Source organism: Oncorhynchus mykiss, chromosome 25 (assembly GCF_013265735.2).
Source record: "Oncorhynchus mykiss isolate Arlee chromosome 25, USDA_OmykA_1.1, whole genome shotgun sequence".
Taxonomy (NCBI): Eukaryota; Metazoa; Chordata; class Actinopteri; order Salmoniformes; family Salmonidae; genus Oncorhynchus; species Oncorhynchus mykiss.
The window spans coordinates 23,502,561-23,518,945 of record NC_048589.1 but is presented as its reverse complement, the minus strand read 5'-3'; the positions used below and the strand labels follow the sequence as shown (position 1 = coordinate 23,518,945).

The window sequence follows — 16,385 nt, the reverse complement described above, 5'->3', positions numbered from 1 at the left end:
CCATCCAAAACGCATTCAAATTGAGTTACTGATTACTGTATGTGTTGTGAATTACTATACGTTTTGGAATTTACAATATTAGATAACTACTCCCACAAGCCAAGCAGACTGTTCGGGGCTTCTCCTTCTCAGGAGAAGAGCAATGACCAATAGCCTTACTGCCTATCTCCATCTACAGGGCACTATTGGTTATACACTCATTGCACATGAACAAGTCATTCCACAAGGCATGTTTTAGGATTAAAACACTTGACCTCAAAATGAAAAACTTGATCTGTTATCCAATTTCAGATATATCTTATTATTTATCTTTGATACATTAAAAATAATAAGTACCTTTACATATTTTGCCAACTTTTTAAACAGAGCTCCAAATATTGTGCGGTCAGTTGCGAACTTGAAGGTCATGTTTAGTGCGGTCATCCACCTGAGGCGTCCCACCCTCAGCAACAGAGAAGGCAGCCGTACCAGGTTCCAGACCTTGTTTGGGACAGGTAAATCAGGTACACCTCCTGGTTTGCCTCCAGCACCTCCCGGGTCTGTGTCCGTGACAGGCCTCCCTTCCAACGCAGCAGGGCTGGCAGGTGCTCCGTACTACAACGAGATAAACATTGATCAATACATAATACTGTATATATATCAAGCATGTACTCGAGCTAATCTCTATGTAATAAATCATGCAGACTTTGGAAACCCTGTGGTATACTCAGTGTTAGGAGGGGCTGTTTTACCTTGTCCTGGAGCAGTCCCTCAGTATCTCACTGACTGTTACCTTGAGACTTTCAACATCGCTGCTCTCCAGTACTTCTCTCACTTTCAGCTGTATGAGGTTCCACTGTTCAACATCACAATTCTGATTTAAAAAACGAATGTCAGAAGAATTTTGTCCCTTTTCTGTCATTACACATTCTGAGATGAACTAGCTGTATCTGATCAGGTAGAGAGAATAAATGTATAGTAACTGGTGTATAAGTCTAGCTATCTCACCAGGCCTGAGAATATGGAGTAAAAGAGCTCGGCATCATGCGTCATTCTTTGCCCACGTTAATCCCATCTCTTCACCGGCTTCCCATGGTTGCTCTGCACCAGGTGTTGAAGGTACAGAAGGGCGGAGGTACAGAAAGGCTTTGTTAATCACAATCTGCAGAGAGAAGGGGAAAAGATGTATAATACAATATTCCCAACAGAACAAGGGACAAGTGTTGAGTACCTCACTTTACAGTTTTGTTATAAGTGCAATAGTAATGCTCTCACACCAGATGTGAACAGTAAACACACCTTCTGCATGTCCTGGTCTTTGGGAAGGTTCTGGAACATTTCTTCAATCTCTTCCATTTGATTTTCCATTTGTTCATCCTCTCTTTTGAAATACTTCTTCAGGAAAATCTGGGGATCATAAAACATTGTAACATCGTCCAGTTTCTCTTAATGTTTTCATTCAGGAATGCACCTGTGCAAATTTAATTGGTCTTTCCAGGAGAAACTTCAAAGCAAGAGCTTCCATCCCCTCAAGTGTTGAAATGGTTTAAACACAGTCAAAACTTGTGTCATCTCTGGAAATCGTTGGAAAATACTGCCTGCAAAAGAAACATGATAATTTATAATCATAATGGTTACCATGATCCAACAATGATACATGAGATTTGATTTTATGTCATGCTCATTGTAATGAAAAAAATAATATCACTACTGATTGCAAACAGCGTAAGAAGAATAGAGAAACTGACTTGAGTTCATTGCAGGTGTTGAAAGTCTTGAAGAAGTGCATTGTACATGACAAGCCCATTCTTGCTTGTTTCTGAAGGTGTTTCTTTTCAACATTGACATACCTGCAAAGTTTAGCACACTAATTCAACATTGTGCCTAGTCAAACAGTTATAGACCATGAAACAGTTGTGGTACTAAGAAAAAGCGAGACCTACCTTTTTATGAAGTCCTGTAGCTCTTGCCAACAGACTATATGTGCCATGAGCATCAGAGTTTGGCTCATCATCTTTGCTCTTTGGAGCACAGAATTGATGCACTACGCAGAGGAAGAAAAGAGACATGGAGAGAAATGTCTTAGTATAGACTTATACACGGTACATTCTCTGTGCACATCCCTGCTGGTTGAAGTATCTGAATGACATCCTGATGCAGGCGGATGAAGGCATCTTTCCCAGACACATACACCTCTCTACCTGACTATTCATTATGAAGGATCCTCCTCAGTGTTGTAAAGCTGTCTTCCTACAGTGGGTCAGAAAGAAAGAGAGAGAGACTCAGGAGGTGTACTGATAGACCGAAATGAGTTAAATATTATATTCACAGGAACTGCTTGGATTATTATCACAAATATATGTTTAAAACTCAATACATGTTAGAAATCTAACCCTCAAGAAGTAGGACACCTGTACTGATTTGTTAGTTTTGAGATGACATTAACGATCCTATAAGTGATTCACCTGCACAGTGGCCAGTAGTTGCCTCTCAGCCTGTGGGAACCAGTTTGTCAGAATGAGAAGGTCAACTGCTTGGAGAGCCTCATTCCAGAGGTCAGGGTATCCTAGCAGCTCCTGACTGGAAAAAATAACCCAAAACATGTCATTGTTAGACTGAGTACCTGTGTAGAACACAGTAAAGACCTCAAATCAAATCAAATCAAATTTTATTTGTCACATTCACATGGTTAGCAGATGTTAATGCGAGTGTAGCGAAATGCTTGTGCTTCTAGTTCCGACAATGCAGTAATAACAAGTAATCTAACTAACAATTCCAAAACTACTGTCTTGTACACAGTGTAAGGGGATAAAGAATATGTACATAAGGATATATGAATGAGTGATGGTACAGAGCAGCATAGGCAAGATACAGTAGATGGTATCGAGTACAGTATATACATATGAGATGAGTATGTAAACAAAGTGGCATAGTTAAAGTGGCTAGTGATACATGTATTACATAAGGATACAGTCGATGATATAGAGTACAGTATATACGTATGCATATGAGATGAATAATGTAGGGTAAGTAACATTATATAAGGTAGCATTGTTTAAAGTGGCTAGTGATATATTTACATCATTTCCCATCAATTCCCATTATTAAAGTGGCTGGAGTTGAGTCAGTGTCAGTGTGTTGGCAGCAGCCACTCAATGTTAGTGGTGGCTGTTTAACAGTCTGATGGCCTTGAGATAGAAGCTGTTTTTCAGTCTCTCGGTCCCAGCTTTGATGCACCTGTACTGACCTCGCCTTCTGGATGATAGCGGGGTGAACAGGCAGTGGCTCGGGTGGTTGATGTCCTTGATGATCTTTATGGCCTTCCTGTGACATCGGGTGGTGTAGGTGTCCTGGAGGGCAGGTAGTTTGCCCCCGGTGATGCGTTGTGCAGACCTCACTACCCTCTGGAGAGCCTTACGGTTGAGGGCGGAGCAGTTGCCGTACCAGGCGGTGATACAGCCCGCCAGGATGCTCTTGATTGTGCATCTGTAGAAGTTTGTGAGTGCTTTTGGTGACAAGCCGAATTTCTTCAGCCTCCTGAGGTTGAAGAGGCGCTGCCGCGCCTTCTTCACAATGCTGTCTGTGTGAGTGGACCAATTCAGTTTGTCTGTGATGTGTATGCAGAGGAACTTAAAACTTGCTACCCTCTCCACTACTGTTCCATCGATGTGGATAGGGGGGTGTTCCCTCTGCTGTTTCCTGAAGTCCACAATCATCTCGTTAGTTTTGTTGACGTTGAGTGTGAGGTTATTTTCCTGACACCACACTCCGAGGGCCCTCACCTCCTCCCTGTAGGCCGTCTCGTCGTTGTTGGTAATCAAGCCTACCACTGTTGTGTCGTCCGCAAACTTGATGATTGAGTTGGAGGCGTGCGTGGCCACGCAGTCGTGGGTGAACAGGGAGTACAGGAGAGGGCTCAGAACGCACCCTTGTGGGGCCCCAGTGTTGAGGATCAGCGGGGAGGAGATGTTGTTGCCTACCCTCACCACCTGGGGGCGGCCCGTCAGGAAGTCCAGGACCCAGTTGCACAGGGCGGGGTCGAGACCCAGGGTCTCGAGCTTGATGACGAGCTTGGAGGGTACTATGGTGTTGAATGCTGAGCTGTAGTCGATGAACAGCATTCTCACAAAGGTATTCCTCTTGTCCAGATGGGTTAGGGCAGTGTGCAGTGTGGTTGAGATTGCATCGTCTGTGGACCTATTTGGGCGGTAAGCATATTGGAGTGGGTCTAGGGTGTCAGGTAGGGTGGAGGTGATATGGTCCTTGACTAGTCTCTCAAAGCACTTCATGATGACGGAAGTGAGTGCATAGTAGTCGTTTAGTCGTTTAGCTCAGTTACCTTAGCTTTCTTGGGAACAGGAACAATGGTGGAACCTCCTTTATTCTACTAGGTAAGACAGTTAAGAACAAATTCTTATTTCCAATGACAGCCAACCGGTGAACTGCCTTGTTCAGGGGCAGAACAACAGATGCTTACCTTGTCAGCTCAGGGATTTGATCAGCAACATTTTGGTTACTGGCCCAACACTCTAACCACTAGGCTACTTGCTGCCCCATTGTGTCAACAAGCTGGAAGATCCGGTGTAGACAGTCAAACGTACACAGATGATAGCAAGCAATCAAATGCCTCAGCATAGTTGAGCTCCCCCAGGATAGTTCTCTGCACCTCCTTTAGGTAGCACTCCAGTTGATTCATAGTGTCCTCTGCTGGCAGTTTAGGGAAGTGTTTGTCCACAGACGCCTCCATATGGTGAAAGTACCTTTATTATACCGTACATGTACTCTAAGTCGATTCAATATAAATTGAATACTGATTGTTTTGGTCATAATACATTACATTAAAATAATGAATTGATCCCAAGCAATGCAGACATATCTTCTTGCTTTTGGAACAAACATGATGAATGACAAACAATAGGTAGACCATAGTAAGAATCTGGATCTCACCACCTGCAGGTAGTGTACTGTTCCTCATCAGAGGACTCTCATCCTTCCTCCTTACTTTTTATGTTCATCAAGATTAATCTCTTTATGGTTCTCTTTTGGGTTGATTGTGTGACACACCGATTGCCACAAAAAGTACCAATGCTGAACCCAACTGGTCCTCAGTCAGAATCCAAGTAGGTAGATATTAGGATGTAATATCTTGAGGGGATGGAGCAGGTGCATGTACAGTAGTACAAATGAGGAATACTGGAAGTCACAGTTTGTCAACCAACCACCAATGTCCATACAAGAGGCTGTCTGCCGAACTATGTACAGTAGAGCTGGAGCAGGGAATTCCCCCCTTTTCCCATTAGTGACACTCCACAGTCATGGTGTTGCTTTCAGTTTCTGTGGCTGCATTGTATTGGATGCCTGCCTATATAACATTTAATTTTGTAACAATATACTCATTGTGAGGACAGTTTTTTAAAATGAAAATCCTGTTAATAGTTAATAGGACTAACTGATGAAAGGACAAAAAAATGTGTTTGAAAGATAAACATGCTGGAGGTTATTTAACTAGGCAAATCAGTTAAGAACAAACACTTATTTACAACAACGGCCTACCCTGAATTGTACACCACCCTATTGTACTCCCAATCACAGTCAGATGTGATACAGCTTGGATTCAAACCAGACTTTAGTGACAACTCTTGCACTGAGATGCAGTGCCTTAGACCACTGCGCCACACAGGAGCCTATTACAGTGTAGAACTTTCCTATATGGGTGAACACGGTCTACCCTTTTGAATTTTCCCAAACTTTCCTAGGTCTGGAAAAAATTCAAGGAGTGGAGGAATAGTTAACACTGCTCTACCTGGTTGTTTCAGTCTACACTCATACAACCAAATTCCCCAAACATTCCTCCTGGGATTATTGCTATCCACTCATAACTGGCCCTGACATGCTGGCGGCCTGGTTTCATAGAGAGAAAAAAAGGAAAAGAGGAAAAGTTAATATATTTGTGTCTGCCACAGTAGAAATGTATTGATTGACTGTGAAATATAGTTCCAAACCAAAGGCTGTTTGTTTTACAACAGCTAACCAGAGATGGTGTTGGCAGTGGGTGTGGTAGTGGTTGTGTGTCAGGATAAAGGGAATTTTCCCAAGTGAGCCCGAAACATTTCCTTTTTGTTAGCATGACAATCATGATTATTCAAAGATGAACTAATGATGATGCAATACTTTTATCAGTACCAGAGAGGAAGAGGGAAGCCATATGTGTCACGTTCTGACCTTTATTTCCTTTGATTCGTATTTATTTAGTATGGTCAGGGCGTGAGTTGGGTGGGCAGTCTATGTTTGTTTTTCTATGATTTGGGGATTTGTATGTTTCGGCCTAGTATGGTTCTCAATCAGAGGCAGGTGTCATTAGTTGTCTCTGATTGAGAATCATACTTAGGTAGCCTGGGTTGCACTGTTTGTTTGTGGGTGATTGTCTATGTTGATTGCTTGTGGCATCACAGGTCTCATTTAGCGTCACGGTCGTCATTTGTTTATTATTTTTGTGTTCAGTTCTGTCATTAATTAAATATCAAGATGAACACAAACCACGCCGCGTTTTGGTCCGCCTTTCCTTCGACGGAAGAACACCGTGACAATATGGCTATCTTTGTCCAGCCTGGTCTCATAGACTAGACGTAACATAAATGTAAATCGGAAGATCTTAAATTAGTATAATATGTTATGTTTGGTATGGTTACATAAGGTTACTTATGGCAAAAACTAAAGTAGGGTGATTGGTCGGGGGGATGGGTAGACGTTTAGCAATTTTGCAACCACTTACTGCTTTTTAGCTACTTTGCAACTACTTAGCATGTTAGCTAACCCTTCCCCTAACCTTGATCCTTTAACCTAACTCTTAACCCTAACTTTAACTCCTAGCCTAGCTAAATTGGAATTCGTAACATCATACGTTTAGCAAATGCGTAATATATTGTACGAATTACAATTTGTGTACAAATTGCAATTCGCAACAGATCTTACAAATTTGAATTTGTAACATCATACTAATTGTATTGTCCATGTTTACTATGTTACATGTATCCGTCAGTACTAATCAGAAGGGAACATGCTTTTGAGGGCACTGAGCCATCCATTTTTGGGTTGGAGGACTGCAGGGAGTGATATGAGGGAGGGCCCTTCATCTGTGTGTAAATATAGAGAAATCTGGTGAAATCAACAGTTTTGTCATCATTATGACTGCCAGTGGCACCATAATGTACAAATACATGTAGAACAATTAATCAGAGAAGGTGAATTTGTCCAATGGGTGATAGGGGAGGACAGGGGTAACCAAAAAAATGTGCAGACAATTCACGCAAAAACTGGTTTAGAAACTGGTTCACGTTTTGGAAGCGCATGAAGCGAGAGGGTGGATGGTGGTTGGAAGAACATGCTTGTTTGAAATGGAAAAGTGTTGCGGTAGCTTTTGATAAAGAAGAACATCAAGATGAAGTAGTTGCATTATAAGTGGGATGCACTGTTGAGTGCTACATCCCGAGGGGTTCGTGCTGATTGTACGAAGATTGTGACAGCCAATTAAATGGCGTCCTTTGAGAAGGCAAGAAAACAATGTATGTCAAGAGAAGTGCAGTATTATCATAAGGAGACGGATGGAAAAAGAGAGGCATAGGAGGTCTAAGAGAGAGAGGGAGGAAGAGGGTGAGCTTGAGTTGGTTAAAAATGGCAGAAAAAAGGGAGATGGTTTGTCGTCGGGATGGGGCCACAGTGTCTCCCGACCCCTCCTGTCTCAGCCTCCAGTATTTATGCTGCAGTAGTTTATGTGTCGGGGGGCTAGGGTCAGTCTGTTATATCTGGAGTCTTTCTCCTGTGTTATCCGGTGTCCTGTGTGAATTTAAGTATGCTCTCTCTAATTCTCTCTCCTTTCTTTCTTTCTTTCTTTCTCGGAGGACCTAGAGCCCTAGGACCATGCCTCAGGACTACCTGACCTGATGACTCCTTGCTGTCCCCAGTCCACCTGGCCGTGCTGCTGCTCCAGTTTCAACTGTTCTGCCTGCGGCTATGGAACCCTGACCTGTTCACCGGACGTGCTACCTGTCCCAGAACTGCTGTTTTCAACTCTCTAGAGACAGCAGGAGCGGTCGAGATACTCTGAATGTGATCGACTATGAAAAGCCAACTGACATTTACTCCTGAGGTGCTGATCTCTTGCACCCTTGACAACCACTGTGATTATTATTATTTGACCCTGTTCGTCATCTATGAATATTTGAACATCTTGACGATGTTCTGTTATAATCTCCACCCGGCACATCCAGAAGAGGACTGGCCACCCCTCATAGCCTGGTTTCTCTATAGGTTTCTTCCTAGGGAGTTTTTCCTAGCCACTGTGCTTCTACACCTGCATTGCTTGCTGTTTGGGGTTTTAAGCTGGGTTTCTGTACAGCACTTTGAGATATCAGCTAAATAAATAAATAGATTTGATTAAAGAAGAATGGTAGAAAATGTAAGCAGAGTGAGCTGAAGACTGGGGAATAAATTAAAGTGAATGAGGACGAAGTATCGGAGGTGGTAGGTGTGGTGAAGTTCTCAGAGCCTGAGGCTTGCACCGAGGGTCAGTATAAAGATGAGTCTGTAAAAGTAAAGGTTTGGGAAAAAGTGGACCATTGCCTTTTGGCTGATCCATTTGTGGTTTCAGGGTGGGTGAAAACAGAGTTGGGTGCTGTGGAATCGGTGAGGGTAACCAGAAGTGGTCTTGTGATAATTGTTTGTGTTTCTGCTGGTCAGAGGGAGAAGGCGCTCCGTGTTAAACAAATGGGGGCAAGAAATGTGATTTGTTTTGCTCACAAGAAAAGGGCACTATTGAAAGGAGTGATTACTGGCGTAGCTGTAAATGTAAAAGTTGACCAACTGAACGGGAAGATTCCCAACGTTTGTGATGCTTATAATTTAGTGCGACACAGACAGGGTGGCGTGAGTGGTGAAAAAGAAGTCATTGTCTGTTCTTTTGAGTTTTGATGTTGATTCCTTGCCTGACAAAGGGATGTTAGGATATATAAGTTATCCTGTACGAGCTTTTGTGCCGAATACATTACGTTGTTACAGGTGTCAAACTTATGGGCATGTGACAGCAGTGTGTAGGAGGGAGATTCCTAGGTGTGAGAAGTGTGCATAAGGGCATGAGACAAAGGAATGTGTAGCATTGGGAAAGTAGTGGTATGTGTTAATTGTAGGGGTGCCCATGGGGCTGGGGATCAGAAATGTCCCGTGCGAGAGGCAGGTTGAGGTTTCCAGGGTTAGAATAGTGCAGAAGTTTTCATATGTGGAGGAAGTGAAGAAAGTAGAGGAAGATGGGTCAAGGGGGAGGGATCCTAAGAGGAGTGGTGTGAGTAGTAGATTTGTACCAGTACAGAAGGATAGGCCAACAAGTAATATATGTTTCAGTAAGATTGGATTTTTAGCATTTATAGCAATGGTTATCAACTGTACTGCAAGGTTGGAATGTAAGTTGCAGAAAATTGAGGTTGTAGTGTCAGCTGCAGAGAGGTATTTGGGTGTTCGAGACTTGACATCATACGAGTTCCAGGGTGTGTTAAGTGGTGCTGTCGCATCCTTTCAGCTTGTTGACCTGAGGTAGGACTAAATAGATTTAAATAGTGGAGTAGGGGGGTGTCCTTTTTTTTGTAGGTACAGTGTTAACTTAGATGTTAGAGTTATTTGTTTATGTATTTCTTCAAGCAAAGTATAAGGGAGTTGTACTACAGTCTAGTAGTAGGTGGCGGTAGTGCAACATTTATTGGGTGCCAGCCGCCGTTAAACTTAATCGAAGAAGAAGTTCACGGTTTGGCTACAGAATAATCATCCTGTCTGAGAGAACGTTCGAGAGGTAGCGAATCAATTTTACTATCGTTCATCTGATAGCTAGGTGTCTAGCTAGCTAACTAATAATTGTTGTATGATATGTCTGGGTTGAGTCCATGTTGTATTTAGCCAAACGCTAGTTAGCTAACTGCAACATACAAAAAGCTAGCTATCTAACGTTAGCGCGAGTGTATCAAAACGTGTTTAGCTAGCTAACGTTAGTCGCTGTATCGAACTAGTTTCTGCTGACTAACTAATTTTTGTTTTTTCTTAGACACCCCAACTCGGACGGCGTCCCGAATATTTTCACAACAGGGGCAAGAATCTGCTAGATCGTTTATCACCTCCGAAATTCTGCCACCTTGCATCATTGAATTACAATCCCAGCAACACACCAGCTATTGGCAGCAGCAGTACTAGGCAACACTTCACTGTGCCTCTTGGACGACCATCGTTGTTTATGTCTTTGTTTTACGAAAACGGTGAGTGCATAACCACCAGCTATAGAAATATGCAGCTGTCGTAAATATATACGCTTTGTTTTTGTTGTATGTATATTTCGATGTAGCTACTTTTTTCTAGTGAAATTCGTGGCGTAGTTATGTCTCAGCTAAATAAGAATATCAAAATGGCGTCTCCCATCACTCGTGCCATCTGATAAATCATGACGCACTCTGCAGCGCAAACTTACCTAGATTCATCAGTCTGGCTTCCCGGTGGCTAATCAACCCGATCTCTTTGTATATTGAAGTGAAAGAATGCGTATACATACATGTGTTAACGTTAGACACGTTTGCTGTGTTTTAGCTCACGGCAAAGCGACATCAGTTGGCTATCTGTTAGCTAGTGCATACGTTTTCGTACTGGCCCCCTGTGGGAATCGAACTCAACACAGGCGTTGCAAGCGCCACCAACTGAGCCACACGGGGTCTCGTCTCGTAATTGAGTTTGACAATGTCAGTGGCGACATTTCACAAGAGCCACACTAACTTTTGACACATTGGGTAGCTAGCTACATACCAACAACTATACATACAGGTTGTAACTAAAAGGTCAAGTCAGATAATTATATAGGCTACTTAGGTATTCAATAAAAGCCATTGCCATCAAGGAAGTTATCAATCTGTGGAACTAGAGTTGATGTCCATGCCTTTCTCCCCTCTTTTCAGAGCTGTTGCGCAGCTGTTGGAACCTGTGTGGAGGAAATCTAGTCTACGATCAAGGCGCTTGCGGCCACAGTGGCAAACTATTTTTCATGTCAGAGACTGAACACGCTTGCAGTCGTTTATGTCATCCCCTCTTTTCCAGACAGAAGATCCCAAAAAATCCCCATTCAAGATCTTTTTATCTTACTGATAGTGCTAGTAGCCAGTCAAAATGTCGGTCAACGTCAACCGCAGCGTGGCAGACCAGTTCTATCGCTACAAGATGCCCCGTCTGATTGCTAAGGTGATTATCTGGTATAATCTTGTCATGATCCTGTCAGGAAAATAGCATTGTCATTCAACATTCTTGATATTTGCATGCTTGGTCAGTTGTATGTTTTCCAATTAAATGTGCATGACTCAATGGTGGTCCATTTGCAAAATGATTCTCTTAAGTTATTTATGGTTTTTGTGGTTTGATTTGTGTCCAGGTTGAGGGCAAGGGAAATGGAATCAAGACGGTCATTGTCAACATGACTGATGTTGCAAAGGCACTGAGTCGGCCTCCAACATGTAAGTTGACCTCCCCACTACCATAGTGTTGATTCTAAAATGGTTACGTTGACTCGCACCATAACCATATGTTACTTTCACTAAATGTTAGGTATCTGTGTGCATAACCATCCATTAGCTGAATGTTGATTGGAACTCATATCCTCTTTGCAGATCCAACCAAGTTTTTTGGTTGTGAGCTTGGTGCGCAGACCCAGTTTGATGCAAAGAATGACCGCTTCATCGTCAACGGATCCCATGAGGCAAACAAGTTGCAGGACATGCTTGACATATTTATCCGTAAATTTGTGCTGTGTCCTGAGTGTGATAACCCTGAAACCGATTTGGTAAATATTTGATGGACATATTTGTCCTCTGTGGTGGGTGTTTGAGAAGTGTTGTCAAGAGTGGGACAGGAATGAAATGTGTTGAGTGCATTTATATGTGGGACTTTGCAAAATGATTTGACTTTTTTTTATATCAAAGCCACAGATGTTGGTCAGTTATTTTCCTGGTAGTGTTTCTTTTTTAAAATCATGTCTTTTTAATTCACTCCCGGTGTAGTGCGTTATGTCCTTCCTGAGGCGTGTAGATATAATAAAGACTTGGTTTTATGTAGATTTATTTGACATCCTGCCAACCTTGACTTGTGCTATATCTGCCTTTTTGGGTCCTGCTTGTGCTATATCTGCCTTTTTGGGTCCTGCTTGTGCATGCCCCAGCCATTTGGGATCGAGTGGCTTTTTCTCCTGCAATGCAGTTATGGTCTGTTTTGGGTATGTGATTGCTTGTCTATTATGGGTGGTATAAAGAGTGATTATGTTAATAGGTTGGTTGATCTTTCATTGCAGCATATCAATCCTAAGAAACAAACCATTGGTAACTCCTGTAAGGCCTGTGGGTACCGTGGCATGTTAGACACTCGACACAAGCTCTGCACGTTTATCCTCAAAAACCCACCAGGTAAGTACACAATAAGAATTTGCCCATGACCGGTTTGTTTTTTTAAATCTTAAAGTCAAGTCTGATATGTGGCCTGTTGAGTGACAAAGTGCCAATGGCTTTTCTCAACAGAAAATGAACCTGGATCTGTTAAGGAGAAAAAAGAGAAGAAGAACCGTAAGAAGGACAAGGAAAATGGCTCTGGCAGCGGAGAGGCTGGGAACCATAACGACATAGATGCCCCTGATGTTGTGGTGAGTATCCTCATTAATGTGTGCAAGCCATGTCAGTTAAAGTTCTTAATGCTAGTGGTTGAATAGGGGGAACCAACCTCCATCACCCCCCTCCAAGCTATTATTGTTCTGAAGGACTATTCAGTCAGTAACCCAAGCCTGTCTGTCTAGCAGCTATTGATCCCTTGAGAACGTGTGTTGTGTATCAGGACGGTGATGATGATGATGACGAGGATTGGGCAGAGGAGACCACAGAGGAGGCACAGAGAAGAAGAATGGAGGAGATCAGTGCCCATGCCAAAAACCTGACCCTCAGTGAGGACCTGGAGAAGACCCTGGAGGAGAGGGTCAACATATTCTATAACTTTGTCAAAGTAAGTTGTGCCTGAAATCAATTATAAGGACAATGAAAGTTGGTGATCCATTGTGAAAATTTCTCATTGATATAGGGGTACAATGAGTGAATGTTTTATGATGGTGACCTAGAAGTTTTTGACTGGCCATAAGTCATTTTTTTCCTATTCAACACAGCAATCTTTGTGCTTCTTAGGGGCTATTTTGAAAATCATGTTAAAAGCTTTCTCACTGGTTATTTTTTCCAGCAAAAAAGGGAGGATGGCGCTATTGATGCAGCAGATAAGGAGATCTTGGCAGAGGCAGAGCGTCTGGATGTGACTGCCATGGGACCGCTGATCCTGAGCGAACTACTGTTTGACGAAAACATCCGTGACCAGATAAAGAAATACAAACGCCATTTCCTTCGCGTGAGTTTTCAAACCCCCATTGTTACAGTTGACCTCAGTCATAACCTCTTACCACTGTGGTAATGTGTTCAAGAGGGGACAAAGTTGACCAAAACCTTGCCAAATTGATTGTGGTTTTGTTACTTTTTGTCTTTAGTTCTGTGTGAATAATAAGAAGGCCCAGAAATACCTCCTGGGAGGATTTGAGTGCCTGGTAAAGCTGCACCAAGCCCAGCTGCTGCCCCGTGTGCCTGTCATACTCAAAGACCTGTATGATGCTGATCTAGTGGAGGAGGATGTAATACTGTCCTGGGCAGAGAAGGTGTGTGTGGTTAAACTTGTACATGCTCTAACACACGGTTCAATACAGCTGCATGTCAGACTGATCACCCTAATACCTAGTTTCTTGTAAAATATAACTTTTTGTCATTAAAATTTGTCATTGCTCATTACTTTATATATTTCAGGTGTCTAAGAAATATGTCTCTAAGGAACTTGCCAAAGAGATCCATGCGAAGGCAGCTCCTTTCATCAAGTGGCTGAAGGAGGCGGAGGAAGAGAGCGAGGGCAGTGAGGAAGAAGAGGCAGAGGATGAAAATGTGGAGGTACTGGTCAGACTGTCCACTGATATATTTTCATAGCTTGCACAGTTTCTACTTTGTGGTTTGAGTTGGGCTACTAGGATATGCTTAGTGAACACCGGCCAAACCCGGACGACGCTGGGCCAATTGTGCACCGCCCTATGGGACTCTCAATCACGGCCGGTTGTGATACAGTCTGGATTCAAACCAGGGTGTCTGTAGTGATGCCTCTAGCACTGAGATGCAGTGCCTTAGACCGCTGCGCCACTCGACTGATGAGTGGCTGAGAGAGATTGTTAGACTTCAGTGCGGCTTTTGACATTAACGATCGTAGTCTGCTGATGGGAAAAACGCAAGTTTTGGCTTTACAACCCCTGCTATATTGTGGATGAAGATTTTTTTTGTAACAGAACAGAGGGTGTTCTTTAATGGAAGCCTCCAACATAATCCAGGTAGAATCAGGAATTCCCCAGGGTAGCTGTCCAGACCCCTTACTTTTTAATATCTTTACTAACGACATGCCATGGGCCTTGAGTAAGCCAGTGTGTATATGTATGCGGATGACTCAACACTATACACGTCAGCTACTACAGCGACTGAAATGACTGCAACACTCAACAGAGCTACAGTTAGTTTCAGAGTGGGTGGCAAGGAATAAGTTAGCCCTAAATATTTCCAAAACTAAAAGCATTGTATTTGGGACACAACATTCACTAAACTCTAAACCTCAACTATTTCTTGCAATAAATGTAGAAATTGAGCAAGTTGACTGTCATGGTCAAAACATGTTGATACAACAGTAGGTAAAATAGGGAGAAGTCTGACCATAATAAAGTGCTACTATGCCTTTCTAACAACTATCAACAAGGCAGGGCCTACAGGCTCTAGGTTTGTCACACCTGGACTACTGTTCAGTCGTGTGGTCAGGTGCCACAAAGGGACCTCGTAAAATTACAATTGATTCAGAACAAGGCACCCCGGCTGGCCCTTAAATGTACACTGAGCGTTAACATTAATATGCATGTAAAGCTCAGTGGTGGTGAGATTGACTTCATCACTACTTGTTTTTGTAAGAAGTGTTGACATGTTGAATGCACCGAGCTGTCTGTCTAAACTACTAGCACACAGCTCGGACATCCATGCATACCCAACAAGATATGCCACCAAAGGTCTCTTCACAATCCCCAAGTCAAGAACAGACTATGGAAGGCGCACAGTACTACATAGAGCCATGGCTACATGGAACTCTATTCCACATCAGATAAAATTAAATGATAATTACCGAGTGGCGCAGCGGTCTAAGGCGTCGCTACAGACCCAGGTTCAATCCCAGGCTGTGTCACTACTGACCGTGACCGGGAGACCTGTGAGGCAGTGCACAATTGGCCTAGCATCGACAAGGTTAGGAAGGGTTTGGCTGGCCGGGATTTCATTTTCCCATCGTACTCTAGTGACTCCTTGTGGCGGGCCGGGCACCTGCAAGCTGACTTTGATCGCCAGCTGGACGGTGTTTCATCAGACACATTGGTGGGGCTGGCTTCCGGGTTAAGCAAGCAGTGTGTCAAGAAGCAGTGCGACTTGGCAGGGTCGTGTTTTCGGAGGACGCATGGCTCTCGACCTTTGCCTGTCCCGAGTCTGTACGGGAGTTGCAGCGATGGGACAAGACTAACTAGCATTTTGGATATCACAAAATTGTGGAGATAAAGGTTTGAGTTTTGATGCCAGTATAATGCACAAATAAACACTTATTTTCCATCCTGCTCTCTCAGGTTGTATATGATTCTTCTGCTCGGGAACTGAAAGTGGAGACCGTAAAACCGGACAAGCCTGACGAGGAAGAGGACTACTTTGATATTGATGCAATTTAAACAAGGAGGCCATTTTGAGAAGTTGTAGTTTTGAATCACATTTTCTCATCCTGCCAAATTGCCAGCCCTACTCTCCTTTTCCCACAACCTCACTGCTTTTGTTAACATAGTGCTATTAGTCACTGCACATTAACTCTGTAATTTTGAGACATTTGATTTATGCGATATTGGTGTATTTTGGGGATTTACTTGACTGCACATTAATTTTTGTAGTTCTGTTGTATTTTTTTCCAGTCATTAAATGTTTTGCTATCCACAACTGTTACATTGTTTTTTCAATTTAGTCACAGATAAACAACCTTTGGTTAATTGTTAATGGGATTCTTGAACTTGTCTGAGATAAGTGGTGTATGTGTAAACTACATGCCCACTAGGGATGTCACTAAACACTGCATTGGTATTCCCTCCTTGACAAGTCAGCAGTGCCATCTCTGCAGATATTGAATACAAAACTGTTTTGAAAAAGGAGAGCACAGAAAACACTGGAATTATGACACATCAGGGTGACTCCTTATCCCCGTTGTTTTCAGTA

The 16,385-nt window shown here is 42.9% G+C and overlaps 1 protein-coding gene and 1 long non-coding RNA gene across 4 annotated transcripts; one reads left to right on the top strand and one right to left on the bottom strand.

Moving 5' to 3' along the window:
- Positions 1–286: 286 nt before the first annotated feature.
- LOC110505647 lies at positions 287–10,911 on the bottom strand. The gene is made up of 9 exons (XR_005039538.1): positions 10,481–10,911; positions 2,445–2,559; positions 2,181–2,229; positions 1,923–2,023; positions 1,728–1,829; positions 1,279–1,577; positions 988–1,141; positions 732–853; positions 287–594 (listed from the first exon to the last, which is right to left on the bottom strand). It is a non-coding gene; the product is annotated as an uncharacterized LOC110505647 (long non-coding RNA).
- Positions 9,546–16,112, top strand: if5 (Eukaryotic translation initiation factor 5). Of its 3 annotated transcripts, none has more exons than XM_021582983.2 (12): positions 9,546–9,814; positions 10,064–10,271; positions 11,098–11,238; positions 11,426–11,507; positions 11,661–11,833; positions 12,338–12,449; positions 12,561–12,682; positions 12,871–13,035; positions 13,264–13,425; positions 13,562–13,726; positions 13,872–14,009; positions 15,755–16,112. In XM_021582983.2, exons 3-12 carry the CDS (start codon positions 11,167–11,169, stop codon positions 15,851–15,853), a joined length of 1,290 nt encoding a protein of 429 aa, XP_021438658.2. In that variant the 5' UTR covers positions 9,546–9,814; positions 10,064–10,271; positions 11,098–11,166; the 3' UTR covers positions 15,854–16,112.
- The last annotated feature ends 273 nt before the right edge of the window (positions 16,113–16,385 follow it).